Source organism: Chlamydomonas reinhardtii, chromosome 16 (assembly GCF_000002595.2).
Source record: "Chlamydomonas reinhardtii strain CC-503 cw92 mt+ chromosome 16, whole genome shotgun sequence".
Taxonomy (NCBI): Eukaryota; Viridiplantae; Chlorophyta; class Chlorophyceae; order Chlamydomonadales; family Chlamydomonadaceae; genus Chlamydomonas; species Chlamydomonas reinhardtii.
The window spans coordinates 729,122-754,210 of NC_057019.1; the positions used below are offsets into that span (position 1 = coordinate 729,122).

General features: G+C 67.5%; 4 protein-coding genes across 5 annotated transcripts; 1 reads left to right on the forward strand and 3 right to left on the reverse strand.

The window, feature by feature from the left end:
• Nucleotides 1-56: 56 nt before the first annotated feature.
• CHLRE_16g691100v5 (uncharacterized protein) lies at nucleotides 57-2,362 on the reverse strand. Of its 2 annotated transcripts, none has more exons than XM_043071701.1 (6): nucleotides 2,289-2,362; nucleotides 2,058-2,161; nucleotides 1,538-1,606; nucleotides 1,056-1,158; nucleotides 643-722; nucleotides 57-340 (listed from the first exon to the last, which is right to left on the reverse strand). In XM_043071701.1, exons 1-6 carry the CDS (start codon nucleotides 2,296-2,298, stop codon nucleotides 284-286), a joined length of 423 nt encoding a protein of 140 aa, XP_042915362.1. In that variant the 5' UTR covers nucleotides 2,299-2,362; the 3' UTR covers nucleotides 57-283. The 2 variants fall into 2 exon arrangements, with proteins under 2 accessions (XP_042915362.1, XP_042915363.1); XM_043071700.1 differs by having other exon boundaries at nucleotides 1,056-1,179.
• A 54-nt stretch (nucleotides 2,363-2,416) lies between these two features.
• Nucleotides 2,417-17,352, reverse strand: CHLRE_16g691050v5 (uncharacterized protein). Its single transcript, XM_043071699.1, has 25 exons — nucleotides 17,253-17,352; nucleotides 17,039-17,137; nucleotides 16,854-16,952; nucleotides 16,439-16,566; nucleotides 16,110-16,311; nucleotides 15,830-15,923; nucleotides 15,521-15,684; nucleotides 15,036-15,198; nucleotides 14,592-14,830; nucleotides 14,101-14,321; nucleotides 13,675-13,933; nucleotides 13,141-13,405; nucleotides 12,814-12,933; nucleotides 12,253-12,455; nucleotides 11,810-12,073; nucleotides 10,700-11,458; nucleotides 10,412-10,512; nucleotides 9,607-10,042; nucleotides 9,122-9,310; nucleotides 8,528-8,777; nucleotides 6,401-8,181; nucleotides 5,388-6,237; nucleotides 5,093-5,229; nucleotides 4,792-4,941; nucleotides 2,417-4,594 (listed from the first exon to the last, which is right to left on the reverse strand). The coding sequence occupies exons 1-25, from the start codon at nucleotides 17,265-17,267 to the stop codon at nucleotides 3,749-3,751; spliced, it is 8,034 nt and encodes a 2,677-aa protein (XP_042915364.1). The 5' UTR covers nucleotides 17,268-17,352; the 3' UTR covers nucleotides 2,417-3,748.
• Nucleotides 17,353-17,542: 190 nt separating this feature from the next.
• Nucleotides 17,543-21,324, forward strand: CHLRE_16g691000v5 (uncharacterized protein). Its single transcript, XM_001699287.2, has 6 exons — nucleotides 17,543-17,768; nucleotides 18,298-18,349; nucleotides 18,835-18,948; nucleotides 19,176-19,307; nucleotides 19,925-20,002; nucleotides 20,479-21,324. Exons 1-6 carry the CDS (start codon nucleotides 17,662-17,664, stop codon nucleotides 20,644-20,646), a joined length of 651 nt encoding a protein of 216 aa, XP_001699339.2. The 5' UTR covers nucleotides 17,543-17,661; the 3' UTR covers nucleotides 20,647-21,324.
• Nucleotides 21,325-21,326: 2 nt separating this feature from the next.
• On the reverse strand, nucleotides 21,327-24,812 carry CHLRE_16g690950v5 (uncharacterized protein). The gene is made up of 4 exons (XM_043071696.1): nucleotides 24,053-24,812; nucleotides 23,263-23,934; nucleotides 22,915-23,037; nucleotides 21,327-22,712 (listed from the first exon to the last, which is right to left on the reverse strand). The coding sequence occupies exons 1-4, from the start codon at nucleotides 24,311-24,313 to the stop codon at nucleotides 21,894-21,896; spliced, it is 1,875 nt and encodes a 624-aa protein (XP_042915365.1). The 5' UTR covers nucleotides 24,314-24,812; the 3' UTR covers nucleotides 21,327-21,893.
• Nucleotides 24,813-25,089: the final 277 nt, after the last annotated feature.

The window sequence follows — 25,089 nt, forward strand, 5'->3', positions numbered from 1 at the left end:
GTGCGTGTGTGTGTGTGTGTGTGTGTGTGTGTGTGTGTGTGTGTGTGTGTGTGTGTGTGTGTGTGTGTGCATTGCTATAGCCACAGTCGTAGCCACAGCCACAGCTACTGCCCCGGTCATCACCTCAGCAGCAAGCACGACAAGCCTACCTGTGACTTGTCACGCCGCTCACAGACATGACACCGTGCGCACGCGGTTTCTCCAGTCTTGAGCATCTCTAATATACATGTATGTACCGGTACACACACGCACGCGCGCGTGCCCACGCCCAGCAGCCACTGATCTACAGCTTGTTCTCGTCTTCGAACAGGCGCGCCTCAGGGGCGTCCCGGTACGCGACCTGCATGCGGGGCAGTGGTGCCGTGCGCAGCAGGCGCAAGGAATGGGGCGGCGCGCGCAAGGCACTTAGGCACAGGAGCACACGGGCATGCATGCATGCATGCGGTGATGGGGCGGCACCACAAGACGACGACGTGTGGCGCAACTAGCATAGCGGCTTGGGAGCGAGCACACAGACAATGAGGCGCACGGAGGTGCACGGGACGGCGGGCACAGCAGGCAGCACATGATGCTATTGATGTTACCAGCATGCAATCCTTGAGAGCCCAGAGCCCAGGCCTGCCCTCACATATACGCCCGCACCTCCTTGAACTTGTCGTTCACGAAGTCGGGCGGAGTGGTCTCCGCTTGGCGCCGCCCGGGCGACTTGCGTCCGGGGTCGCCTGCGGCAGGACCAGCAGAATGGGGATGCATGCGGCGGCATTGTAAGCGCAGCTTGCACGCATCCTGGCATCCGCGGTGCGTTTCTGACCGCTTGCGGCATGTGCGTGCGCGCATGTATCGTGAGGTGCCGCCACACGTTTCCAATGCTGCCGACCCCACCCACATAGGCCGACGGTTGCCTTCTCTGTTGCGCTCTTCGCACACGCTCCGGCACCCAACATGCCCACACACGCCGCCCCAGCCCCCAACCCCACGACCTTCATCTTGCCCACGCCCCCACGTCCCCACACCCCACGTCCCCTCGCCCTCCCCCCCACCCCCCCCACACACACCCGCCGCCATCTCTTCCAGGCTGTTGCCGGGCGCCGCCGCCTGCAGCGCCTGCTGGTGATGCTGCCGCGCCTGCTGGTTCGCCCGCTCCCGCTGCAATATGTCCTGCGGGTCGCGGCCCAGGTCCTGGCACGTGGTGGCGTGGCGTGGCCGTGGTGGCGTAAGGGTGTGTGCGTGTGCAAGGGCTGGGCAAGGACTTGGGCCGTTGGGGGGTGAGCAGGTCATCAGAGGAGGATTGGGGTAGTATGTATGTATGGGGCCGTTGCTCTGGGCCAGCAGGTGCGGAAGGTCGGAAGGACTGCACAGCTGCCAGCAGCGCCAGCGTGCGGGATTGCTACTGCCCTGCTACTGCCCTGCCACTGCTCAGCCACTGCTATGGCCCACGGCGCCCGCTACAGCGCACACGCACCACACACAGCTGCATAGCCCCGCAGCACACGCACAAACAGCACGCGCGCGTATATCTGCCTCAGCGCATGCGCACCTGCCGCATGTGGCGCTCGTCCCTCGCCGCCATGGGCACCACCCGGCGGGGTACGTCCACTCCCTCCTCCTGCACGCAGGTAGGGTGCGACGCAGTGGAGGGGGCAGGGGTTGTAGATACCAGCCCAAACTACAGTTGCCGAACCTAATGCAAAGGTGGGAAAGGTGGTGGCGGCCGCGGCAAGGGGAATGGTGAGGCGTCAGCGAGGATACCAGGTGAGTGGTGTGGGCAACCGGTGTGGGCGTCTTGGGGCAAGCGGTGCGCGCGAGCTGTTGTGGCGAAGCCAAAGTTCATCTTGCTTGCGCTCAAAGTGCGATCACCATTCATGCCACCAAAGCAACGAAAGCACGCAGTCGCCGGCGCAAGCTCAGGCGCAGGGACCCGCGGGACCCGCCCGCCCCCCCCCCCCAACTAACGCCTCTGCCTGTAGTGCTCCGCTCGTTTTCGTTGGTTTTGGTTTAGTTTGGGCTGGTATTTACACCCCCCAGCCAATGCTTTGCCGCAAGGCCTCAAGACGCACCCGCGGCATGGCGGCGGTGTGCTCCGCCCCGTAGTTGGAGCGGGAGGGCACACCCTCGACGGTGCTGCTTTCCTTGGGCTCCGGCTGCGGCGTCTTGCCGTGGCCTGCGTGCAGCATCGGCAGCACACAGTAGAGTCACGTGTAGAGTCAGGCAGGCAAGGCACAGGCGCGCGGCAGGCAGCAGCCTTGAGGGCGGCGGGGGCGAGCGAAAAGCAGCGCGTGTGCACGCACCCCCGGTCATTCTGGCTGGAGCTTTACAGGCTGAGTCCCTGGGTAACGCTGCTGTTGTTAGATGAGCTGGCAATACCGTATGCTGGATGGGTTCTGGCTCGAGTGCTTGCGCGCAATAAGAAACTTCTGCTTTGTTTAGGAGATGCGTCACGCTACTCGGCCTGCTCATGTCCCCAAAACCCAAGCACGGATCGCGCTGCCCCAGGTGCCTCGCCCCATGGCCGCCCTTCCATTCCACACGCAGGAACAGCTGCGGAATCACGTCGCGACACTGATACTCCATGAGAACGGATTCACCACCTCCCCTGGGAATCACGAAGCCTTGCACGGCATGCACATACGGGGCAAGCGCGCAAGCCAAGACCGCCGCGTGTGGCCTCGCACCTCGCACTCACGCCTTCGAGTTGCTCCGCTACCCCTGCTCTTCCCCAGCCTACACCCCTAGTGCCACCACGGCACCGCCCAGTCCACCCCACTGCTGCTGCTTCCCATTTCCGCTGCCCGTCCTCGACCCGCACACCGCATTCCCAAGTTCCCATACGCACGCAACTCACCACCTCCACCCCCACCACCCCACGACATATGACAGTGACCTGCATATAGATGTGGCTGAGCACGCACCCCGTCATTCTCGTGCATGCAAGGCCAAACCCCAGCAACTAGCGGGCATCTATCCGTCGGTGCCCGCTGCCCGCGCGGATCACGGGGCACTGTGCAGGACTGGGTGCTGCACACCGTGAGCCCCACCGCGGCAAGCCCCCATGCACGCACACCCCCTTCAGTCCAGCTGCGAAGTGGTCACGACACGCCTTGAACCCATGCCGTGTGGCACACTGACTCATCAGGCCATACTGGGAACACTCACGCAAACGCGCACACGTTGAAGCACACACTCGCAAGCACACTCATCACACACACACACACACACACACACATACACACACACGGCGGTGTCGAACCATCTCTCCGTGTGCTTTCTACTGCTAGCATTATTTTATTTTTGCGGTGCTAGAAGACGGGATATCCCAACTACATACATCGCCGACGCCTTCCGCGCTTTTGCGGCACAAGCCATCGCACAGCTTCAAGGCCTTTCTGATCCATGCTTTCCACCTTGCAACTTTGAGAGTGACTGGGCACTTCCCTAGCAAGCCCTTAGTCACATCCTGTAATTGATGTGTGTGAGCATCTCCACGCCGCCGCCCGCCGCATCAGTGCGCCACCAGCCCCAACAACCTGCACACGGTCCCTCACACCTGGCCCTGCAACTCAAAAGCGGCCGGCTCTGCGTCTGCCCCAACAAACCACCTGCTGGCGACAAGCCGCAGTTGAGGACCAGCCGCAGTTGAGCCTAGGCGCCTACTTACATCACATACCATATGTACACTGCTAGCAATCGCCCATGCAGCTTGCGAGTGAAACTCTCCCCGCTGCCAACAAGTTCTGATGCACTTGATTGCCTATGAGCGGTTGGACAGATTGGAGCGTGAGGACGCCGCGCCGCCGGACCGCGACCGCGTATGGTGGTGCTGGTGGTGGTGGTGCTGCTGCTGCTGCTGCTGGAAGGCCGCCATCGTCACTGCCCCGCCGCCCGAGCCGAGGCTCACGGGCACCTGGCCCGCGGCCACCGCCGCCGCCCACTGCGCCTGCTGCTGCGCCACCAGCACCTGCGGCGGCACCGCCGCGGCCGCACCGCCGCTGGCGTTGCGGCTGCCGCTGCGGGAGCGATGGTGCCGCGGCGGCATGCCCATCGGCGGCGGCAGGCCTGCACCGGGGCCTTGCATGCCGCCCGCACCCGCGGCCGCCATCAGGGCTGGGTCGTCAGCGGTGTAGGTGTGGTCCGCCCACGCCGCGTAGGGGTCGCCCCCGCCGCCCCCGCCCGCGCCGCCCGACACGGCGCCCGCCGCCGCCGCCGCCGCCGGCGCCCAGTAGGCCGCAGGGGAGCGCGTCGTGCTGTCGCCGCCAACGGCGCTGCCGCCGCTGGCGCCCTGCTGTGGTCCCGGGCTGGCGACGCCGGCTGGCCCAATGGAGAAGTACAGGTTGGCGTTGCCGGTGCCCGCGCCGCCGCTGGCGCTGGTGCCCTGCGTGTCGCTACTGAAGCCGCGCGTGTGCGACACCGACCCCGCATGCGCCAGTGTCTGCGGCGGCGGCTGCAGCGCCTGCGGCGAGTGGGTGGCCATCAGCGCCGGCGCCAGGCCGCCGCCAGAGGGCGAGGTGGGGTAGCCTTGCAGCGCCGCCTGCGTGCCGCGGCCGCCGCCGCCGCCGGGTCCGTGCGTGCCGCTGCTGCCACCCACAGACGCCGTCACCTGCGCATGCAAGAGGGCACAAAGCTGACCAACCAGCGACGCAACGGCCCTACAGCCAGGCCCGACCGGTGGACCCATGCACCGACCCACCACACCAGACCACCACTCGCCCCAGACCCCCCACCTCCAGCCCGCCCGCCTGCATTCATGCGCACGCAAGTGCACGGTACGCCCCCGCCCCACGCCCCCGCCCTTACGTGGTAGCTGTCGTACAGCTCGGCCCGGTGCGCCGCCCACCACTGCTGCGCCTCGGTCTGGCTGAAGTGTCGCCGGCTGAAGCGCAGCTTGCACAGCTCCACGCGCCCGCCGCTGGGGCCGGGGGCCGGTCGCAGCGTGATGAACACGCCCTGCGGCACACGCGGCAATGAAGAGAGGCGTTGGGGCATTACGTGAGTGCCCATGCCATTGGAAGCACTGCACCGCCGGAATACGATACTGCGGACGTGTGTTCAGCGTGTGGGCTCAAGGGTTCATGGAAGCGGCTGGACATTCACCCACCGGTGCGTACTGGAACATCTGCCCATCCTGCGGCAGCGCCTGCTGCTGCTGCTGCGCCTGCTGCTGTTGCTGCTGCAACGCCATGCCGCCGCCCGAGGCCGCGCCAAACAGCTCCTCGCCGTTCGCACCCCCGCCGCCTGCGACACAGTCCATGAGCATTTGCAAATAACAAACACAGACAACCAAACTTGCCGCTGCGAACAAGCCCACCCAAGCCCCGTTGCGTCCACTCCACAAACGCCGCGGCCCTTGGCGCCACGCCGTCGCCCCTACCCCAGTCCAGCCGCCGCCTCACCGCTCCGGCCTCCTCCGCCGCCTCCGCCGCCTCCTCCGCTGCCCAGGTGCTGCAAGTCCAGCACCCCGCGCGGCCCGCCCAGCCGCCGCCGCGGCGCCGCCCGCACGCCGACGTCGCCCTGCTCGCTGCCCTGCTCGCTGTAGCCGTCGCCGCCGCCGGCGCCGCCGCTGATCGACACGCTGGACGTCTCGCTCATGTCCGTGCGCTGCCCCGACGCCGTGGCCCCGGCGGCCCCGAACGTATCGCCGCCGTGCATGTGCGCACCGCCGCCGCCGCCGCCTCCTCCCGCCGCCAAGGACTCCGCCTCCGCTGCGCCGCCGTAGCCGCCGGTGTGGCGGCTGCCGGCGGGCTGCAACGACGACTGCGGCGACATGCTGACGTACAGTTGCCGCCGCATCGACGACTGCGCCGCCAGCAACGACATGGCCGGCACAGCCATGGACACATCCCCCACGCCGCCCGCGCCCATGCCCGCACCCGACCCGCCGCTGCCGGGCGCGTGGCGGCGGCGGCGCCGGTGCGCCGCGCCGGCTCCGCCGCCGCTGCTGGTGCGCTCGCCGGCGCCGCCGGCGCCGTCCTCCTCCGTCTCCTCCTCCACATCAGCGTCAGCGCCGGCGTCGCGGCCGGTGGTGCTGCTGGCGGCGCCGGTGCCGGTCAGCCCGCGCGACTGGCGCGCGCGGCCGTCGCCGTCGAGGCGGGAGTCGTCGTCGGCGTCGCCGTCGGCCTCCAGCATCATCATGCGGCTGCGGCTGCGGCTGCAGCTGTCGGCGTCCCGGTCCATCAGGCCATCGGCGTCGTCCTCCTCTGAGGAGGCCTCGTCAAGGCCCTCCTCATCCGCCTCCGCCAGCGCCTGTGGTTGCGGGGAGGGGCGTTGCGGCAAGGCATGCCCACATGCTAGGCTGCAAGATGAGACAGCGCATGGCGAGGTCGAACCCGTGTGCCCCGAGCACGAAACCAGCGAGCCCCGCCCCGCAGCCCCGCACAGTGGCCCCACGGCACTGCCCCGCACCCACCGCCTGCGCCAGCGACATCCCCGGGTGGTTCATCCGCAGCGCCTCCAGAGCCGGCGGCGCCGTCGCGTGCCCCAGCGACAGCTCCCGCAGCGAGCTGGCGCCAAGAAGCATCGGCATGCCGCCGCCGCCGCCGCCGCCCGGCGACGGCGGCGCGCCGCCCGCCGTCTGCTGCGACGCGGACGGCAGGTAGTCGCGCGCTGGCCCGATGCCGTCGCGCGTGGCGATGAGCGAGGACACGTCGACGGATGTGGAGCGGCGGTGGCGCGCTGCTGCCGCGTTGGCGGCGGCGGTCATGCTGGCGGGCGGCGGGCCACCCGCAGCTCCCGACCCCATCATTAATACCGGCCCAGCGGAGGCGCGCCCCGCGCCGCCACTCGGGCTCAGCGGCGGCAGCCCCACGCCGTGCGGCGGCGTGGGCGGCTGCGGTGTCGGCGGCGGCGCGTACGGCATCACGCCGCCGCCTCCGCCGCCGGCGGCGCCACCCATCACGGCGCCGGCGGACGCGGCCGCCGCCGCCGCCGCCCCGACCAGCGCGTTGCTGAGCGCGTGGTGCAGGTGCATGGGCGGCGGCGGCAGCATGGGCGCGCCCAGCGGGTTGCCGTTACTGCCCGCGCTGCCCGGACCCGGGAACACGGGGATGCCGCTGCCGGCGCTGATGCCAGCCGACTCGCCGCTCACGACCAGGTTACCGCCCGCGGCGCCGCCGCCCGGCAGCGCCACCGACATCGGCATCGCGGCCACCGGCGACGCCGTCGCCGCGCCCACCGGCAGCGCCATGGACGGCGGAGCCGGCGGCAGCGGCGGCGGGTAGCCCAGGGCCGCCGCCTGCGCGGCGCCGCCGGCGGCGGCCGCCGCGACGCCCATGCCCGCCGCCTGCGCCAGCAACGCCACCTGCTGCCTCAGCGCCTCCACCTGCTGCAGCAGCAAGTCGTTCTGCTGCTTGAGCGCCACGTTGGCCAGCGCCGCCTCCGCCACCGCCGGCGGCACGTGGCCGGCGCCCACGCCGCCACGCGGCGGCGACGCCATGGCCGCCGACGTCAGGCGCGGCGGCGTGTGTGTGCCGCTGCCGCCGCCGCCGCCCAGGTAGGCGCCGGGCGGGACCAGCTCAAAGATGCTGCCGGAGCGCTGGTGCAGGGGGCCGTCGACGCCGCCCGCCACGCCGCCACCCTCGCGGCCCGACGCGACGTCGGCGCTGTCGTACGACGCGTGGCGCGAGTGGCCGCGCGAGCCGCCCGTGCGGCGGGCGCCGCCGCCCGTGCCGCCGCCGCCGCCGCGGTGGTGCCCGCCGCCTGACGCCGCGCTGTCAATCCCCGACGCGGCGGTGCTGAGGCCGTCGCCGGTGTTGCTGTAGGTGCGGAACGAGGCCTCGCCACGGTACAGCCCCGCCTGCGTGCCGCCGCCGCCGCCCGCAGCCATGCCGCCGCCTGCCACGGCCGCGGCTGCGGCTGCGGCGGCGCCCGGTGCCGCCCAGGCCGACATGCTGATCTCCCGGCCTCGCGGCTGCGGCACGCCGGCCTGCACCCCGCTGAGGCTGGGCATGCGGCCCAAGCCGGTGGGCTCGGGCCCGCCGTGCGTGCCGTGCCGGCCGGAGGCGGGCGTCACGAGCGGCGAGGCGCCGAGCGAGGGCGGCGTGGCGTAGGGGATGGGCGGCTGCTGCTGCGGCAGCGGCGTGGCGCTGTCATCGCCGCCGGCTCCGACGCCGGGCGTGGGCATGGCGGGCAGGCCGTACGGGCCGCCCACGTGCGGGGCGCGCGGGTGCGAGATGGCATCATCCGGCGTCTCTGCAAGCAGCAAGAAGGCGAAGCCTTTTGGAACCGCAGCACAACGCTGAAAGGAAGGGAGGTGCTCGCATCCTACAAAAGAAGTGCGAAGATGCAACCGCTTGAGCAGCAGCCACCCCCATCGTGCCTCACCCTCCGTACGTCCCTCATCAACGCGCACGCACACGCACACGCACACGCACACGCACACACACATGCGCATACGCACACACACACACACACACATGCGCATACGCACACACACACACACACACACACACACGCACACGCACACGCACACAGACACACACACGCGCGCGCACGCACGCCCGCATCAAAGCACACGCCCAGACGCACACACGCTCACCTGGGCTGGGCGTGTGCAGCGCCGCCATGGGCGACGCGCCGCTGCTGCCGGTGCCGCCGCTGGCGTAGGAGCTGTCAATGGTGGAGGCGCTGGTGCGCAGCCCGCTGTGCATGGGGCTGCCGCCACCGACGCCGTCACCGCCTCCGCCGCCGCCGCCGCCCGAGGCGCGCGCGAGCATGGCCACACGCGGGTGCATGGGGTGCGGCGAGGTGTGCGTGTCGCCAGTGAGCATGCCGCCGCCGGGTGTGTGCTGCAGGGCGGAGGGGAGGGAGGGAGGGTGGGAGGGAGGGTGGGAGGGAGGGCGTGATGCTGGCAGGTCGGCGAGGGCACAGGCACTGCTGGCCACGGTAACAAACGCGCTACAGCCCTCCTTTGACACAGCATCAAACAGCGCTGCAGAGCTTGCCGCGCAGGGGCCGGACACACGGCAACCTCGTGGCCAGCAGCACCACTCCAGAGTGCTGACGGAGTACTGCCGTAACAACCCCTGCATCACCACCTCCTTGCCCTTGTGCGTTGGGTTCGGCTCAGCGTGTGCTGGTGCCTACACGGCCACAGCACCGCCCCTGCGCCCCCCCATCCGCACCCACCCACCTGCCCCACGCTGTCCGAGTCGGCGCTATCGCCCAGGTACCGCCCCGCTGCCGCGCCCACCCCCGCCCCGCCGACACCGCCCAGCGCCCCCGGCTCCAGGCGGTGCGGCGCGCCGGCGCCGGATCCGGATCCGCCGTGCAGCCGCGAGACCGTACGGCCGCCGGGCGGCGAGGCGGGCGACTCCTCGCTCTGCAGGGTGGCAACAGGTGCAGGCCACAGGCTGGTGTCAACCAGGCAGCAAGCCAAGAGGCGCATGAGCTACCTACTTGGCACGGAAAGACCAGACCCGCACCGCAGGCTTCCTTCCAGCCAACTCCACCTTCCCAGGCGCGATCCCTTGCCTTCCATTCCCTCCCTTCCCCAGGTCTCCTGCTATCACTTGGACAATATTCAGCTCCCTCCCCTCCCCTTCCCAACATTGGGAACTGGAATAAACAAACCCCATGGTTGGGGACTGCAATAAACACACACGCCCCACCGCCCACCTGCTCCGGCACCATGTCCAGCACGCGGCCAGAGCCCTGGAAGTACGAGTCCGCGTCCAGGTCCGTGTCCGACGGAGCGCCGCACACAGGGCCGCCCCCTACACCCACCCCAAGACCGCCGAGCTCGCCGTCAGCTGACGTGGCGCCAAGCGCGGCTGCGCCGCCGCCGGCTGCGCCACCGGCGCGCGGCGCCACGCCCGCCGCGCGCGGCAGCGGCGGGTGCCCGTGCGGGTGCGCGTGTGGCCCGGACGTGCCGCCTCCGCCACCCCGCATGAGTGCCTGCCCCGCCGCCGCCGCCACCGAGGCCGAGGCCGGGCCGGAGGCGCCCGATTGCTGTGAGGCCTGGCGGTGCAGCGAGGCGCCGCCGCCGGCCGCGAAGTCGGTGCCGGCTGTGGAGCTCATCTCGTACAGCGAGCTGCTGGTGGGGCTGACGGACCTGCGGGCAGACAGGCAGGCACAGGCGGGCACAGGCGGGCACAGGCGGGTTGGCAGGCAGGCAGGCAGGCAGGCAGGCAGGCAGGCAGGCAGGCAGGCAGGCCGACACCGGGCATACCGTTCACAGGCGGGCCCCAGTCCAGGGCTGACGGCGACATGGCCCCCAGCGGCACACGCCCGTAATGACACGCAACTGTCAATGCCGGCTCCTGCACTCGGGGCCCCCACCCAGCTCCCACCCTCTGCCCAATCTACCGCGTCTGCCTGTGCTCCCCTAGCTTGGCGTGGTGTCGTTGGGTTTGGGCTGGTACTTAAACACCCCTCTGCCCTCTGCCCCCCCCCCCCCGCCCCCGCCCCTCGGCGCGCGCACCTGCTGTCCGCCTCCTCGCCGGGCTTGCCCACTGCCAGCGGCGGCGTGGAGCGGTGGCTGGCCATGCCGCCACTGGGGGCGGACGTGGCCTCAAGGGCCGCCTGCGCGAGACAGGGACAGTGGGGCACACAGATCGCCACACACAGTCAGCAGTTCGAGTGACATAGCCAGTTATGTATGGCACCTACCGCGGCCATGCCATGTGCCATAGGCCACGCACACCTGCGACAGTCCTGCTCACACCATCCTCCCCACAATCGAAGCCGATACGATGACTCCCACACGCACCTTGGCTATGTGTGCGTTGTTCATGGACGCGCTCTTGTTGAAGTGCGGCGCCGCCGACAGCGCCGAGTTGTGCGTGTGGTGGTGCAGGCGCGAAGTGGCGCCGCGCCGCAGGTCGCGGGCGTGGGTGCCCGTCTCGCTGCGCGTCACGCTGCCGCTGGGCAGGAACGGCGCCGCCGAGGGCGCCGGGATGGCCACCATGCGGCTGTTGGTGCTGCTGCTGTGCCGCCGGGAGGAGGCGCCGGCGCGGCCCCCGCCCGCGCCGCCCTGCCCGCTGCGGCTGCCGTCGCTGCCCGCGCCGCCGCTGCCCGCGCTGCCTAGCGCCGCCGCCGCCAGTGCCTTGCTCCGCGGCCCCACCGTGGCCACCATCTGCCCCAGCGACTGCAGCCCCGCAGCCGCGGCGGCCACCGGCAGGCTTTGCGCGATCTGGAAGGGGCTCGCCATGCCCAGCAGGCTGCCCATGCTGGCGCCCACGCTGCCGCCGCCGTTGTGGCTGTCGCGCAGGCTGCGCGCGTCGCCGGCCGAGCCCGCGAGCGAGGGGTGGTGGTGGCCGGGCGCGTACGAGGCCAGGCGGCTGTAGGCGGGGCCGCCGCCGCCGCCCGCGGCCGCGCCGTAGGCGTGGTGGCCGGTGGGCGTGGCTGCGGGGGTGCCGGAGGGGTGGTGCGAGCGGCGCGAGCGCGGGTCGTGCTCGATGACGGCCATGGTGTGGTTGCCGCCGGCCGAGATGTGCAGCACGCGCTTGCCGTCCACAGACGTCACGACCTGCGCCGGAGCCGGAGCCACCCGGGAGACAGGACAGACAGACACCAGCAGACAGGTCAGGTAAGGGTGACTCACAAGGCCTGCCTCCGGAGCAGTGCAGGACCCGGCATCCCGGCCCACCCCGCCGCGCCCTGCCGCCTGTCACCGGCCCTGCCTCCTCCCATCAGTGCCCGCACGCCAGGGCCCACCTTTCCTGCACACCAGTGCACACACCAGTGCACACACCCAGTAGTGCCCACACACACCAGTGCCCACACATAGCAATGCCCTCGCATACACCAGTGTCAAACCCCCCCATTAATTAATCATGAATGTATCCCCCCACACACACACACACGTGCGCCCTCGCACCTGTGGCAACGAGTAATCCAGCTGCGGCGGCCCCATGCGGCCTCCCAGCGGCCCCTCGCCGCTCATGCTGGTGATGCCGCCGCCGCCGGCGCCGCTGTCGATGCCCAGCTGCCCCTCGCTGCCGCGGCCCCACGTCAGCAGCCGCACGCGGCGCTGGTCGTCCGGGATGAAGCCGTTGGCCTGCACGCGGCTGGCGGCCACCACCACGTGGTGCATGCCGCACGCCACCTCCTCCACAAACATGCCGAACAGGTTGCCGTCCACCTGCGGGGCGGGGCGTGGGGGTTACATCCATGATTAGCTGATCCCCTTAAGAAGCCCTGGGCAGGTAGACAAACTGGCCTCCCAAACCTGTTGAACGATCCACCGAACAGCTGCCGTAATCCGCCGCCGGCCGCATGCTTCCACTCAGCTTCCCATCCCCATCGCAGCGCGCCACGCACCCGCGTGGGCGCCAGCGCGCCCTCCCAGGGGCAGCTCTTCTCGCCGCTCTTGGCCGCGCCGGTGCCGCCCATCTGGTACACGCGGCCGTCGCGGCTGAGCGCCACCGTCATGCTCCAGCCGCACGCCACCTGCACCACGCCGTGCTTGTCCATGTCGCCGCGCACGCGCGTGGGCAGCAGCCGCCCGTCCTTGTCGCCGTGGCCTGGCGGGGTAGGGGAGCGCGGGACAGGGGTTGCGCAGAGGGTGCAACACTTGCCGGTACGTGTACTGCTGGCTGCGCAACACAACGGCCGGACAGTCATGAATGGGCTGGACACCAGGCTGCCTAACTTGCTCCAGCGGCAAAAGGCTCAGGCTTCCCCGCTCCCAGCCGCCCGTGATGCCCGCTCTCTCCCTCCCTGCCCCCCCCCGCTGCCCACCCCTGGGATGGGGACTACTGTTGAGTGCCACTCCGTTGTCAAAGCATAAGCCACGCTCTCCTCCTCGCTCTTTTGCATTGGGTTCGGATGAGTTTGGGCTGGTATCTACAGCACCAGTGCACCACCGCTGCAACCTCTCACCCAGGCAGCCGCCGTGGTGGTCGCGCTTGGGCGCCGCGTGCTCCGCGCCCTTCTTGCTGGGCTCCGCCGGCTCCGTCCAGGAGAAGTCGCCGCCCCAGGTGTACAGCTGCCCGTGCGAGCCTGCGGACATCACGACACCGCCACAGAGTTGTTACTTGTTAGGCAGCACCAGTAACAGGTCATTGCGCACTTGACGTACATCACCTGCACCAGCCGCCTAGGACAGCGCAACCCTGGCTCATCGCGCGCCGGCCCACACCCCCTTTTCAGGCCCCTCTCCCTCCGGGAACACAGCAAGCAGCACCCGACTGGTCCGCATGCCCTCACCCGACGGCCCCACGGAGGACGCGTCCGGCGTGTCCCTCAGCTGCTCCATGGAGGCCACACTGCTGCTGAGCACGTCGCTGCGCATGGGGCCCAACAGCGGACCGTTGGGGCCGGTCATGCCGCTGCCGCTCGCGCCGGCGCCGGCTCCGCCGCCGCCGCCCGGCCCCGACATGGCGGCGGCGGCGGCGCTGCCTGTGCCGCTGGGGTCGCCGCTCATGCTGCTGGGGCCGGTGGCCGCCGCTGCGTTGGCGGCAGCCACCACCGCCTTTCCAGTCCGGTCCAGGACAAGGGGTGCAGATGAGATACGGGACGTCAAAGACTCGCCCGTACGCGCGCAGGTGCACCCACAAGCCAAGATCCGGCGAGCCGCTTCCCATCCTCCGCTTTCGACCCCAACACCTGTCACCATACAGTCCTCCCGGGGGCCAGAGCCCCCGACCATAGGCCGCCACCTCGCACACATGCACACACACACACACACACACACACACACACACACACACACACGTACACACGTACACACACAAGCCGCACCTGCAGGTCGCTGCCGCTGCTGCTCATCTCGCTCTGCGCCAGCCGCAGCCCCATGCGGCCGCTGTGCGCGCCGCTCGCGCCGTCCGGCCCGCCGCCCACGCTCACACCGCTGCCGAACGCCGCGATGTGGGCGCCGCCGTCCTTGCTGCCCGCCACCGCCGCCGCGGCCACGGATGGCGCGCTGTGCGATGGCGGCAGCGGCGCCGGCGAGGGCATGGTCGCAGGCGTCGACACGGTGCCAAAGGGGGTCGATTGCGACCTGCATGACCAGAGATCATAATGAGGGGCAAGCGCCAAGCTTAAAAGAGCACACCTGCAACCTCTGGCAGCCACCCACCGCCTCTGCAACCCCCACCCGGCCATATGCCACAACCCCTGAACCGCTTGCCGCCGCCGCACAGCCCCCCAGCCCCCGCGCGCGCGCACCTCTGCGTGGTCCTCGCCGCCGCCACCGCCGCGGTGTGCCAGTAGCCGCACGACACGCACGTGACGTACTTGTCCTCCAGCGCCGCCACCCGCCGCGGCCGGTACTCGGCCGCCGTGCCGCCGTGGCCCAGCTTGCCGAACAGGCCGCTGCCCCACGTGAACAGCAGCCCGCCCTCCGTGATGGCGGCGGTGTGGTAGGGGCCGCACGACACCGCCAGCACCTGCGCGGGGCCAGACAGGGCAGGGCAGGCCCGGGCAGATCAGGGCGCCCATGAGCGGATGGCGAAGCGCCGTCAGCCGCACCCACAGCCGGGCCATGCCTCTCTCACTGTCTGCTCGGGACTTATCCCAGCCCCCCGCCTAACCCCCGCCTCCACTTTCCAGCCAGCAGCTCCACCCGCCAGCTCCACACACACACACACACACACACACACACACACATACACAGCTTTGGGCCTCTAGCCACAGCCCTGGCCCCCCACAGCCCTCACCCGCGCGTCCTCCCGCAGCCCCGGGAACAGCACCGGCACCGGCTCCACCACCGGGAAGGCGTAGCCGTTGCCCAGCTGCCCCGCGCCGCCGCTGCCCCACATGTACAGCCGCATGTCGGCGCTGATGGCGGCGATGGCGCCCTCGCCGCACGCCACCGCGCGCACGCCCTTGCCGCTCATGCGCGGCACCAGGCGCGGGCTCGCGAAGTTGGTGCACCAGCCGTGGCCCAGGTTGCCGTCTGCGGGAGGCGGGGGGGGACAGGGTTCCAAGGGTGTTCAAGGGGCTGCTTGAGCGCAGGTCGGCGCGTGTGTGTGCACCGCACGCACGCGCACATGCACGCACGCCAGCCGGAAGCCCCAGACCCAGCAGCCGTCCCTCCCCGCCCACACAGCATTGGAACATGCCAATCCTCCCTTTGCACCGCCCACCACGTGTCTACTCACTCTTGCCGAAGCCCCAGGTGTACAGCTCGCCCTTGCGCGTGATGAGCGCCGCGTGCCGCGGCGCGCACGCCACGCGCACCACGTCCACGCTGCCGGCGTTCTGCACCAGCACCGGCACGCTGCTGTTCTGCCAGTAGCGCATGGCCTCCTCGTTCAGGCTCGCCTGCGGGCACAGCGGGCGACGCCGGGCGCAGGTCAGGGCAGCACAGCCCGCTTGCCTATTTGACTCATTGATGCAAATAGGCAAGCCAGCCCCTGAGCCCTGCTGTGCGTCTGTTGCATGCAGCGCCATCCAGGCGGCTCCCGCATGTCCGCAACACCGGCCCGCCATGCAGGGCACCGCCGCTGCTTCGGCCCGCCCCAGGGCCGCCGCACCAAGCCCTCCCCCGGATGCAGCGCCCTCCGCCGCCTCCCCAACCCAAGCCCTCGGTCCTCCCCCGCCCCAGCCCCGCCCCAGCCCTACCCCAGCCCCGCCCCAGCCCCACCGGCTGCGGCCGCCTCGCGGGCGCCCACTCGTCCTCCTCCGAGGTCACCAGGCTGCCCCACACATACAGGTCCCCCAGCTCGCGCCGGTCGCCGCGCCGCCCAGGCAGCGGGCCGCCCGGCACCGGGCCGCCGCTGTTGCGCACGCCCACCATCACGCTCAGGCCTGCGGAGCGGCCGCAGCAGTGAGAGGCCGCTCAGGTCGGGCGTGCATGCGGCTTGCTTCCTCGCCCCCAGAAACCGTTTGTAAGGCGCGGTCGGGATTCAGCAAGCCCAGGGGCAGCCGGCACCAAGGCAAGGCCGAGCCTCACCTGTCGTGGGCTTTGTTTTAGGGGTCGGCTTTGGCGGCCGGTCGTCCGCCAGCGAGGAGCGCAACGACGGGATTTCCAGCGGCGGCGGCATTGGCTGCAAGGCAAGGCAATAGGGTGCACAGGTAAGAAGCCCCGAACACGCGGTGGCAGTCTCGGGCTGTGCAGCCGGTTCACCCAGCCGTATCTCCAGCAAGCGGCCCCGCCTTCCCTGCCCTCCACATCACCATCATCACCACCAGCGCCACAACCCCGTCCCGGCCCTTGGCCGCCGCAGGCACACCTGGGAGCCCGCCTCGCGGCCGTTGACCTGCACCGGAACCACCGATGACGCCCCCTGGTACGAGTGCGGGTGCGCGTTCAACGGCGTGGGCGCAGACATCATGTGCGGCGGGTAGTAGCGGATGATCTGCACGCCCCAGAACCACATCTCGAACTCGGACGGGTCGCGGCAGATGACATCCAGCGTCCGCTCGCGCTTGTTCCTGTCGAGTCGCCGTGTGCGCGCAGCTTACGCAGTTGCGGGGTCACCATCGTGGTGTGCGCTTGTAATCAGGCAGGGTTTGAGGCAGGACTGCTACTCTTCCTTCATACAAGCAACGTGTGACTCACTCGTCCACATAAAATATGGAGAAAGACCGGTGTGCCAGCTTCGGCTGCGGGTGCTTTTTAAACACTGCAGTCTCCTGGCCCCGCTGCCACTTTGTAATCCACGCCAGCGGCACTCGCCGGATTTGGCCCTGCAAAGCAGATGCGTAGGGAAGCTGAGTATGAAAGGACCTTTGGCGCTGGGTGAGCTGTTCGGCGTGGAAAAGGGTCAGCGGTGGCGTGGGGGGATGCTGCCATACTGGGTCCGAGAGGGGTGTTGCACAACCCCGTGCCTGCTCATTCGCACGCGCCGCAGCCCCCGCGCCTCCAGCCCGTCACGAACCCAGCGGCAACGCTAAAACCACGTTGGTCCCGGCCGCTCTTCATCCCGTTTACGTCCAGGGCGTACGTGTTTACCGGCACGCTGCCGGTTCCCCACCTTCTTGGACTCCCATTGTAGTTCCAAGTCGTCGTTGGAGAGCCGGAACGGGTGGTACTTAGGGTTGCCGATGCGCCCATACTTGAGCAGATCCGTGCCCTGCACAGAGACCCCGTCGGTCAGGCGCGGTCGTCCAGCGTTTGCCGCGCACAGCGATCGACTAGTTCGCGCACGCCCATCCCCACCTTGCGCAAGAAAGTGAGGACCTCCTCATACGGCTTTGGCCCAGAGGGGAATCCATTGACGAAGACGCCACCCCCCTCATACGTGGGGGGCAGCAGCTCCTGCGTAAACCGGAAAACAGCTCAAATGCGAGTCCAAAAGCTTCAACTACACCCTCCGCTCCACTTCGCTAAGACAAAATCTAATCATGCAGCAGGTATGAAAACGCTCTCTTACCGGCCCGCTCGCCATGCTCTCTCAGGCGGAGCTAGGACTTTGAGTCCTCCCCGCGCGCGGTCCCTCTCTGCTGCTCCATGGTGCAGGACGTTTGATTATCAGTCACGTGAGGAAGGAGAATGCAGAAAGACACGGAGTATGCGCCCTTGCAGCTACGCAAACACCTCTCTCGATAGCGTAGCTACACCGTGCTTTGCATGTGTGGTTTCTTTTGCGTTATTTACACTATGTAGACTCTACGTTGGAGCAGTCCCACAAAATGCACATGCGATTGGTTAGCCCCATGATGACCCCTAAGCGCGCTGAATTTCGTCTTCCCTTGCGCCCAAGTTCTTTCACACTTAGTGCTGTTGACCACATAGGTTCAAAGCACCTTTCCACCCACCCTCCAGCCGCCGGACTCAGAACCATGCAGAGTCTTCGTTCGACCCAGGTGTTCCGTGGTGGCGCGGCTCCCCGCCCCCAGATCCGCTCTCGCAATGTTCGCTTGGTGGTGGTCAACGGCACCGTGTCCACGTGAGTCGCGGCGACTTCAGGGGCAAGCAAGCGAGACGTGGCCGGAAATGGTGGCCTGTTTGTCGCGGCGCCTCGTGCATGCGGGAGTGCGGGGGTCAGCGTGGAAGCAGTCTTGATAACGGAGTGCGGGGATCGACGGCAATTGAGCTCGGGGCGGGACGGGCGAGCCACTCCAGTCGACACCACAACCACCTCGAGCGGCGCTGAAACGCCAGCAGCCCGTGGCGCAACCAGGGCAAGACTCCTGGAGCGGGGTCCTGCGCACACGGTCGCTCGCGCGCCATCGCATGCCCCGTCTAGCTGAGGGGAAAGCTCGTGTGGCGGCAGGCGCATGTGGGCTGTCACCCAACGGCGGCGTTGGCGCCTGAAGGACTGGGGCCAGGGCCTGCATCGCGCTGCGGGATATTCTGGGCTGACTCGGCATGCCCCCGTACAGCTATGACGCGGCATCGGCACGCATGCATCCGTGATTCAGGTGCACATGGCTTCGGTCGCCTGTCTGAGCTCCTGCGATGCCGTACGTACGCAGGAACGACTTCAAGAACGGTCTGACCGTGGAGATCGACTCGGCGCCCTACAAGGTGAGTCGCGCCATTCGAGGGAATGAGTGAATGGGGGGATGGACGCTGCCGGCGGGTGTGTGTGCGGTAGATGTGCTGGCGTGGGCGCCGGCGTGCGGGGTGCGCGCAAGGCTGTGCACCGGTAACGACCGCTGCTCACAGTTGCCTTGGCGAGTCGTCTGAGCGTGTGCGCGTGGGGCATGAGATAGGAAAGCGTGCGTGGGGCATGCACCAGGAAAGCACACGGGGGAAGGTTGCGTGTGTGCGTGCGGTCAAGGGCTCATGAAACCGGTCGTTAGGCTGTGGCGGCGGCCAACGCTTGAGGCCAGCAGCCGAGCTGTGGCACGTAACGGCGCTGCCATGCATCCATGGCATTGTGTCAGGCCCCCCGCTGCCCCTGCCTCCCTCGCCCTTGCATCGTGACATGCACCCAACCGGTCTGCCACAACACGCTTCTTCCTGCCTCCACCCGCTTAAACACACGCCACCCAACCCCCAACCGTCAGGTGATTGAGTTCCTGCACGTCAAGCCCGGCAAGGGCGCCGCCTTCGTGCGCTCCAAGCTCAAGAACTTCCTGACCGGCGGCGTGGTGGAGAAGACCTTCCGCGCGGGCGAGCAGGTGCGGGCCCGCCTTCTAGCTGCCCCGCACTTGGTGCACAGGGGCGCAGGACTGTAAGGCAGGCAGCGCCCATCACCGGTCTGGGAAACCGGGGCTTGGGTCTGGTGTGATGCTTTGTTGGGGGCAACGCACCATGCTTCAAACTCCTGCGCTACTGCTCCGGAGCCGTACGGTACACACCGATTAACGGACGGGCGCTGCGGCACGGCGCGTGTGTGTGTGCGCAGGTGAACACGGCTGACGTTCAGAAGCGCGAGGGGCAGTTCACCTACCTGGAGGGCGAGGAGTACGTGTTCATGGACACGGAGTCGTACGAGGAGACCCGCCTCAAGAAGGACGACTGGGCGCAGTTCCTCAAGGTGGGGGCGTGTGGAGGTGGGGGTGGCGGTTTGATGTGCCCGAGCCCAATAGGTGGGGGGTGGAGGTGGAGGTGGGGTGAAGGCAGGGGGTGAGGGGCGGTGGGGGGCGAGAGGAGAGGGGGGTTGAGACGGGGAAGGGAGGTGAGGGGAGCGGGGTGCGAGCTGAGGGGAGGGAGAGGAGAGGAGGTAGATTGCGGGCGGCGGGAGCCTCTGCAAGGGCTCGGCAGGCGAAGCTGGCAGGGGCAGGCAACAGTGGCCTCCAGGGCAGGCGGTGGAGGCATGGGTGGGGCGGGCGAGGGTCAAGAATGGAACCCGGGGCAGCCGGGCCGGAATGATTGCCAGGTGGAGGGTTGCGGGCTGCTGGGTGGGGCGGCCGTTCCGCAGGCGCCCGCCATGTTGACACCGGTACTAGGCATCACAGGTGGGGGTTGTCGAGGGCGCGGCACAGCGCATCCAGCCGGCGGTGCAATGTGAGCGACAAAGGCACTGTCTGCACCCCATCCACTGCCACCCACCGGCCCACCCAACCACCTAACCAGCCACCCACCTAACCGCCAAATCACCCACCCAACCACCTACGTCTCCTCCTCCTCCCACCCCCACGTGCTCTACTGTAGGAGGGCACCACTGTTGAGCTGCTGTTCTACAACGGCAAGGTCATCTCGGTGGACGTGCCCCAGTTCATGGATCTCAAGGTGGGAGGGAGGAAGGGAGGGAGGGAGGGAGGGAGGGAGCGAGGGAGGGAGGTCGAGGGGGTTTCCCCAGTAAGAAACTAGAGACGCGGGACAGTAGGAGGAGGGGCAGGGGGGGAGGTTGCCGCCCGCAAGCCCCACCAGTGAGGGCCGCCGCATGCTGTAGGGGTGTGTGTGGGGGGGGGGCATGGGTTATGGGCTTATGGCACATCCTGGACTCTCGGCTGAAACGGCAGTGGGCAGCTAGGCACATAGTGACACAGGGCGCAGGGGTTTTGCTGACGGGTTCAGAGCGCTGCGCAAGCCGCACCCTAACGCTGCGACGCTGCAAGTGCACTCGGCAGTCGGCACGGCAGGACGGTTGCAAGTGCCCTACGGACTGCAAGCCCAGCAATCGGCTGGACTGCACACACACACACACATGATGCTCTGCCCTCACCACACACGCCCTGTTGCCCCGACCTGCCCCCCGCCCCCAGATCGTGGCCACCTCGCCCAACGTCAAGGGCAACACTGTGTCCGGCGGCTCCAAGCCCGCCACCGTGGAGACCGGCGCCGTAGTGTCCGTGCCGCTCTTCATCAACGAGGGCGAGACCATCAAGGTCGACACCCGCACCGGCCAGTACCTGTCGCGCGTCAACAACTAAGCAGCTAACGGGGGCTGGCTAGGTTGGTCGCTAGGAGTGCTTGTAGGCTGGAGGTGGGGGGCTTGGAAGGACGTAGGGTGCAGTTTGTGATGGGAGCGTAACTGGCGCGCAGGAAGTGTGCGTCGTGTGGTCCCTGTGGCGGCGGCGCTTGGGGACGGTTGCGCGTAGCGTGTGCGCGGGCCCGAGCGTGCGCGGGCTGGTGGGTAATAAAGCAAGGATCCGGAGCTTGTGGTCTTGGCGAGAAAGGATACTTGGGACTGACTGAATTTGACTTTGGCGAGCATGCTGCCGACAGGACTGACTAAGATTACAATGATGGTTGTGAAGATTACTCGGACTTGGGGAAGTCGGAACCTCCGGCGTCGGGGCTCTGTGCTAACGCTCGATGGCTGCATGGGCGGAGCTTGAAGCGTGGTGCAGCCCGGTGTGACATTCGGTCAGTCGCTGACTTATGTACGGCTGGAGGACGTAGGAGGCATGGGTGGGATGGGACGAACACGGCGCGTGTGTGCGTGTGTCGGCGCGCGGGGTGCCGGGGGACACCCGCAGGCCATGCAGTTGTAAATGCGATACCATGCGCAATTGTGTTGGTCTGTTGGATGCCGTTTGAGCACTGGCATTTGATGCCGGTACCTTGTTTGTCACCGGGTTTCGGAAACCTGGCGAGAAACCTCAGCAAGCTGGGCATGTCATTACAGGCAGCGGCACTTGCGGTTGCCACTTGGTTGCAACGCTCTGGCCCCTTGGCAGGTGACTGCACGGAGGGACTGCCTTGTCTTAATCACCTTCATGTCTTTGCAGTGCTTCGCCGCCCTGCATCGGCCACATGGCCCACGCAATTCACATAGAGAACCCCTATGCCATGCACAACAACAGCTGCGAGCCCCTGCTTCACGAGCTACACAAAGCCCTGGCGCTGTCAACTGACAAGCACGGCAATGTACACAGTGCACGCACACTTCCGCCACACCGTGTGCGCGACGGCTCTACGGTCTGCAGTCAACAATTAAGTTATGGCGTGCTTGAAAACCACAAGCAAACAAGCGAACATGACAACTTGCCAAGAGCAACAGTATACGTCAGACAGTATGTTTGCATGTAAGGTCATGTGGCTGGGTTGGATTCACATTCTTCAGTTCACAGTTCAGCTGGGGTTGAACCTGGACACCAAGCTGGACACCGTAGTCCTGTAGGCTTGCCCGTACAGCAGGAAGGGGACTGCCCTCGGCTTGCCATAAGTCCGCCGTCTACAGGTGGCGCAGATGCCGACGCGACCGGGTGGCAGGGCGCGGGGGTGGCCGCCGCGCGGGCGGCCGCCGGCGGTGCCGCGGTGACGGCGGGCGGGCTGTTGGCGAGGGTGTAGCTTGGGGAGCAGGCTCGGGTGTGGGTGAGGGCTCGGGGGAGGCTGCCGGCGATGGAGCTGGGGACGGCGATTGCGCGGGCGACGGCGCGGGTGACGGCGAAGGCGACGGTGTCAGAGCGGGGGGCGGAGGCGACAGGTCGGGCCTCTCGGGCACAGCATCAAAGCGCCACAACAATTCGTTTTGCAGCAGGTAGATGGATCCAGTCTTGGGATCAATGTGTGGGTGCTGCACGAATGAATCCTCGCCGTCCGTGAGCGCCAGCAACTCCTTGCGCCAGATGATGGCGCCCGTAGCCACATCAATGACGTGTACGGCAGGTATGACCGGGGGCAACGCATCGTTGTCCATCACGTAACCGTTGCCGTACACGACTAGCCGGCAGCTGTCGTATGAAATGGCGGGCGGCACGGGCGGATAGCGGATGGTGGCGTCCAGTGTGAGTAACCGCTGCTCAAGTGTGACCAGGTCCGTTATACCGATGCGCTGCGGCTGGTTGGGCCGGTCTGCGTCCAGGAATGTGAAGTGGATGCCTTCGGGTGTGAGCGGGCTGCGCGGGTTGGTGGTGTATGGGCTGGACAAACTGGAGAGCGCGGGGTCGATTTCGAAGCCGCGGACCTCGCCGGCCACTGACACGGAGTAGTAGGGGTACCCGGGTGTGGTGGAGGGCTTGGTCAGCCGCACAAGCAGCCGCTCTGTTGACACCTGGGTACGGCAGTGCAAGAGGGCACGGCGGACATGGGGCAGGAGTGTGGGGCAGGGACGCGGGCAATTCGCAAAGGACACGTGGTGCGCACTGCAGGCCACCCGTGTGGCACCACAGTCCGCCCAGTCATACATGAAGGGCACGCGTGGACATGTTGCAAATCACCCTCCCCGCCCGCCACCTGTCGTGATGTCTGCCTACCTGCAGGCTGCTGAAGGCGGAGACGGGGAAGGCGGCCTCCCACGCCAATGTGCGGGTGGCCAGGTTGAAGGCCAGGAGGGTGTTGTTGGCGGTGGGGAACACAGCCAGGCCGCGGAAATTGACCTGAGCGGGTGGGGAGGTGAGGCGGGGTGTTGCTGGAGGAGGCAGGGAGCAGGGTGTATGTGAAGGTGTGGAGCTGGAGACGGAGTATCCGAGCATGTTCATGCCATGCTATGCGCGCCTCCTACCCCTTTCCAAGTCCCAACGGGTGCAGACAAACACCCACGGACGCGCACCCACAGGCCCACACACCCACCTACCCACCCACCCACCCAGCCATCCACCCACCGGCGGCACTGCGTAGTTCCCAGGTCCCGGCCTCAGGACCCGGCTCCCGAACTCTTGTTTGTACAGCAGGCTGCCGTCAGTGGCGTTGACCACGTACAGAGCCCGGCTGCTGGTCAACGCAAGGAAGCCCACCCGCCGCCCGCCGCCGTCAGTTGGCTGCTGCGATTCTGAATCCGGATCCAATGAATCGAACAGCGCCGGGTCAGTCAGCATGCTGTTATCGTCCGGGCTGCCGTACGCTTGAATCCAAACAAATCCAAGGATGGGCCTGCCTAGCGGCGGTTCGATGACGGCGCCGGTTGTGGCATTGATTTGCACGCCGCCAGTGATGGCGGGGCCGGTGGCTGGCACAAAGCTGCCAAACACCGCCGCGTGGACGAGCGTGGTGCCGTTTGGAGCGCGGGCGGAGAAGAAGGCTATGTGGGTGTTGCGGGCGCCGTCGGCGTCAAGCACGCGGAGCGGCACGGTTGGCATGGGGTAGTGGATAGAGGCACCGTCAGCGTCGCCGGCGCCAGCTGCTGCGCTGTTGCTGCCGGCACCGTCTGCGTCGGAGGCGGCAGTGCTGCTGCGGTGTTGGTTGGGAGGCCACAGCGTGCCTAGCCAGGTGCCGGAGGAGATGTTTAGGACTTGAAGGCCCGCCGCGCCCCAGCCGGGCAGGTGGTGGCTGCGCACCTGTGTGTGTGCGTGTCAAGCAGAGGGCACGGGCGCGGGCTGAATAGACACACAAGGCACGAGGGCCAGAGGTCGGCAGCGAAGCGCGCAGCATGGGCAGGTGCTCTCTACGCCGTACCTTGACATACATAATGTCGTTGACCACAGTCAGCGGACCGGGGGGCCGGCTGCCGACGTTATCGACCCAGACATTGGGTGGCATGTTGAGCGTCCATCGCCCCTGGTAGCTGCTGCCCCAGCCCGCAGACGCGGCTGGGGCGCAGTTGGGCAGTGCCGCTCTCGCGGCTGTGGTGATTGCTAGGAAGGTGACCAGTACAGGCAGCGCGAATGCCGCGGCCGGCTTGTTGGTCCGTGCTTGCTGGGTGTGTGGCGCCGGCATCGTGGATGATGTCTCGACACGGTCTAAGAGGAGCAAGGCAACGACAGGACTTCTTTATAGTCAATGTGTTTAGAGTTAACGGATGTCCGGATGTTGAAGGCTGCGAGGAGACTTGAATACATAAATATAAAACGCGGAGCGGGGTAAGCTGCCCAATTAGCTTTTGGTGGCTATTGGCCAGCAGCAAAGGCCTGCAAGGAGCTATATAGCAATCCCAAGGCGTCGCAACTGCGCAGTGTGCGGCAATGACGAGTTCACACGCGTTCAACCCGAAGCGCGAAGCTTCCTCGGCCGTACGCAGCGGTTGGGTGGCCGGTGTGAACGCGTGGAAGCTCTCAGCTAACCGCCCACAGGACTACAGAATAGAATGTATGCTGAAGGCTGCTTGGTCGGGAGTAGAAGGGCCTTGTGAAGGCGACCGCGCCAGGTGTCGTCATGGTATGAGATGGTGCAAAGCGGTGCACCCACACACATTTGCGCTGCGACACGTGAAATGGAGACAAAATCGCCATGGGAACATACCGACTATCATAATATCTGCGTGCCATACCAATTAAGTTTCCCTGTGTACTTGTCCTCCGCGCCTCGGGGGTACGTGCCGGTGTGTCTGCGACTGTCTGCGCTCCAGTCTCCCCCTGGTCTCCCCCCTACCCTTTAGCCCCCCGCCAGCCCATGAATCACGCCAAGATGGCGTTCCTGCTTCCTATTACCATAAAAAACGTAAACACATGGATGTGTGATTGGTAAGGGCGCGCCCGTCGAGAATCCACTCGCAG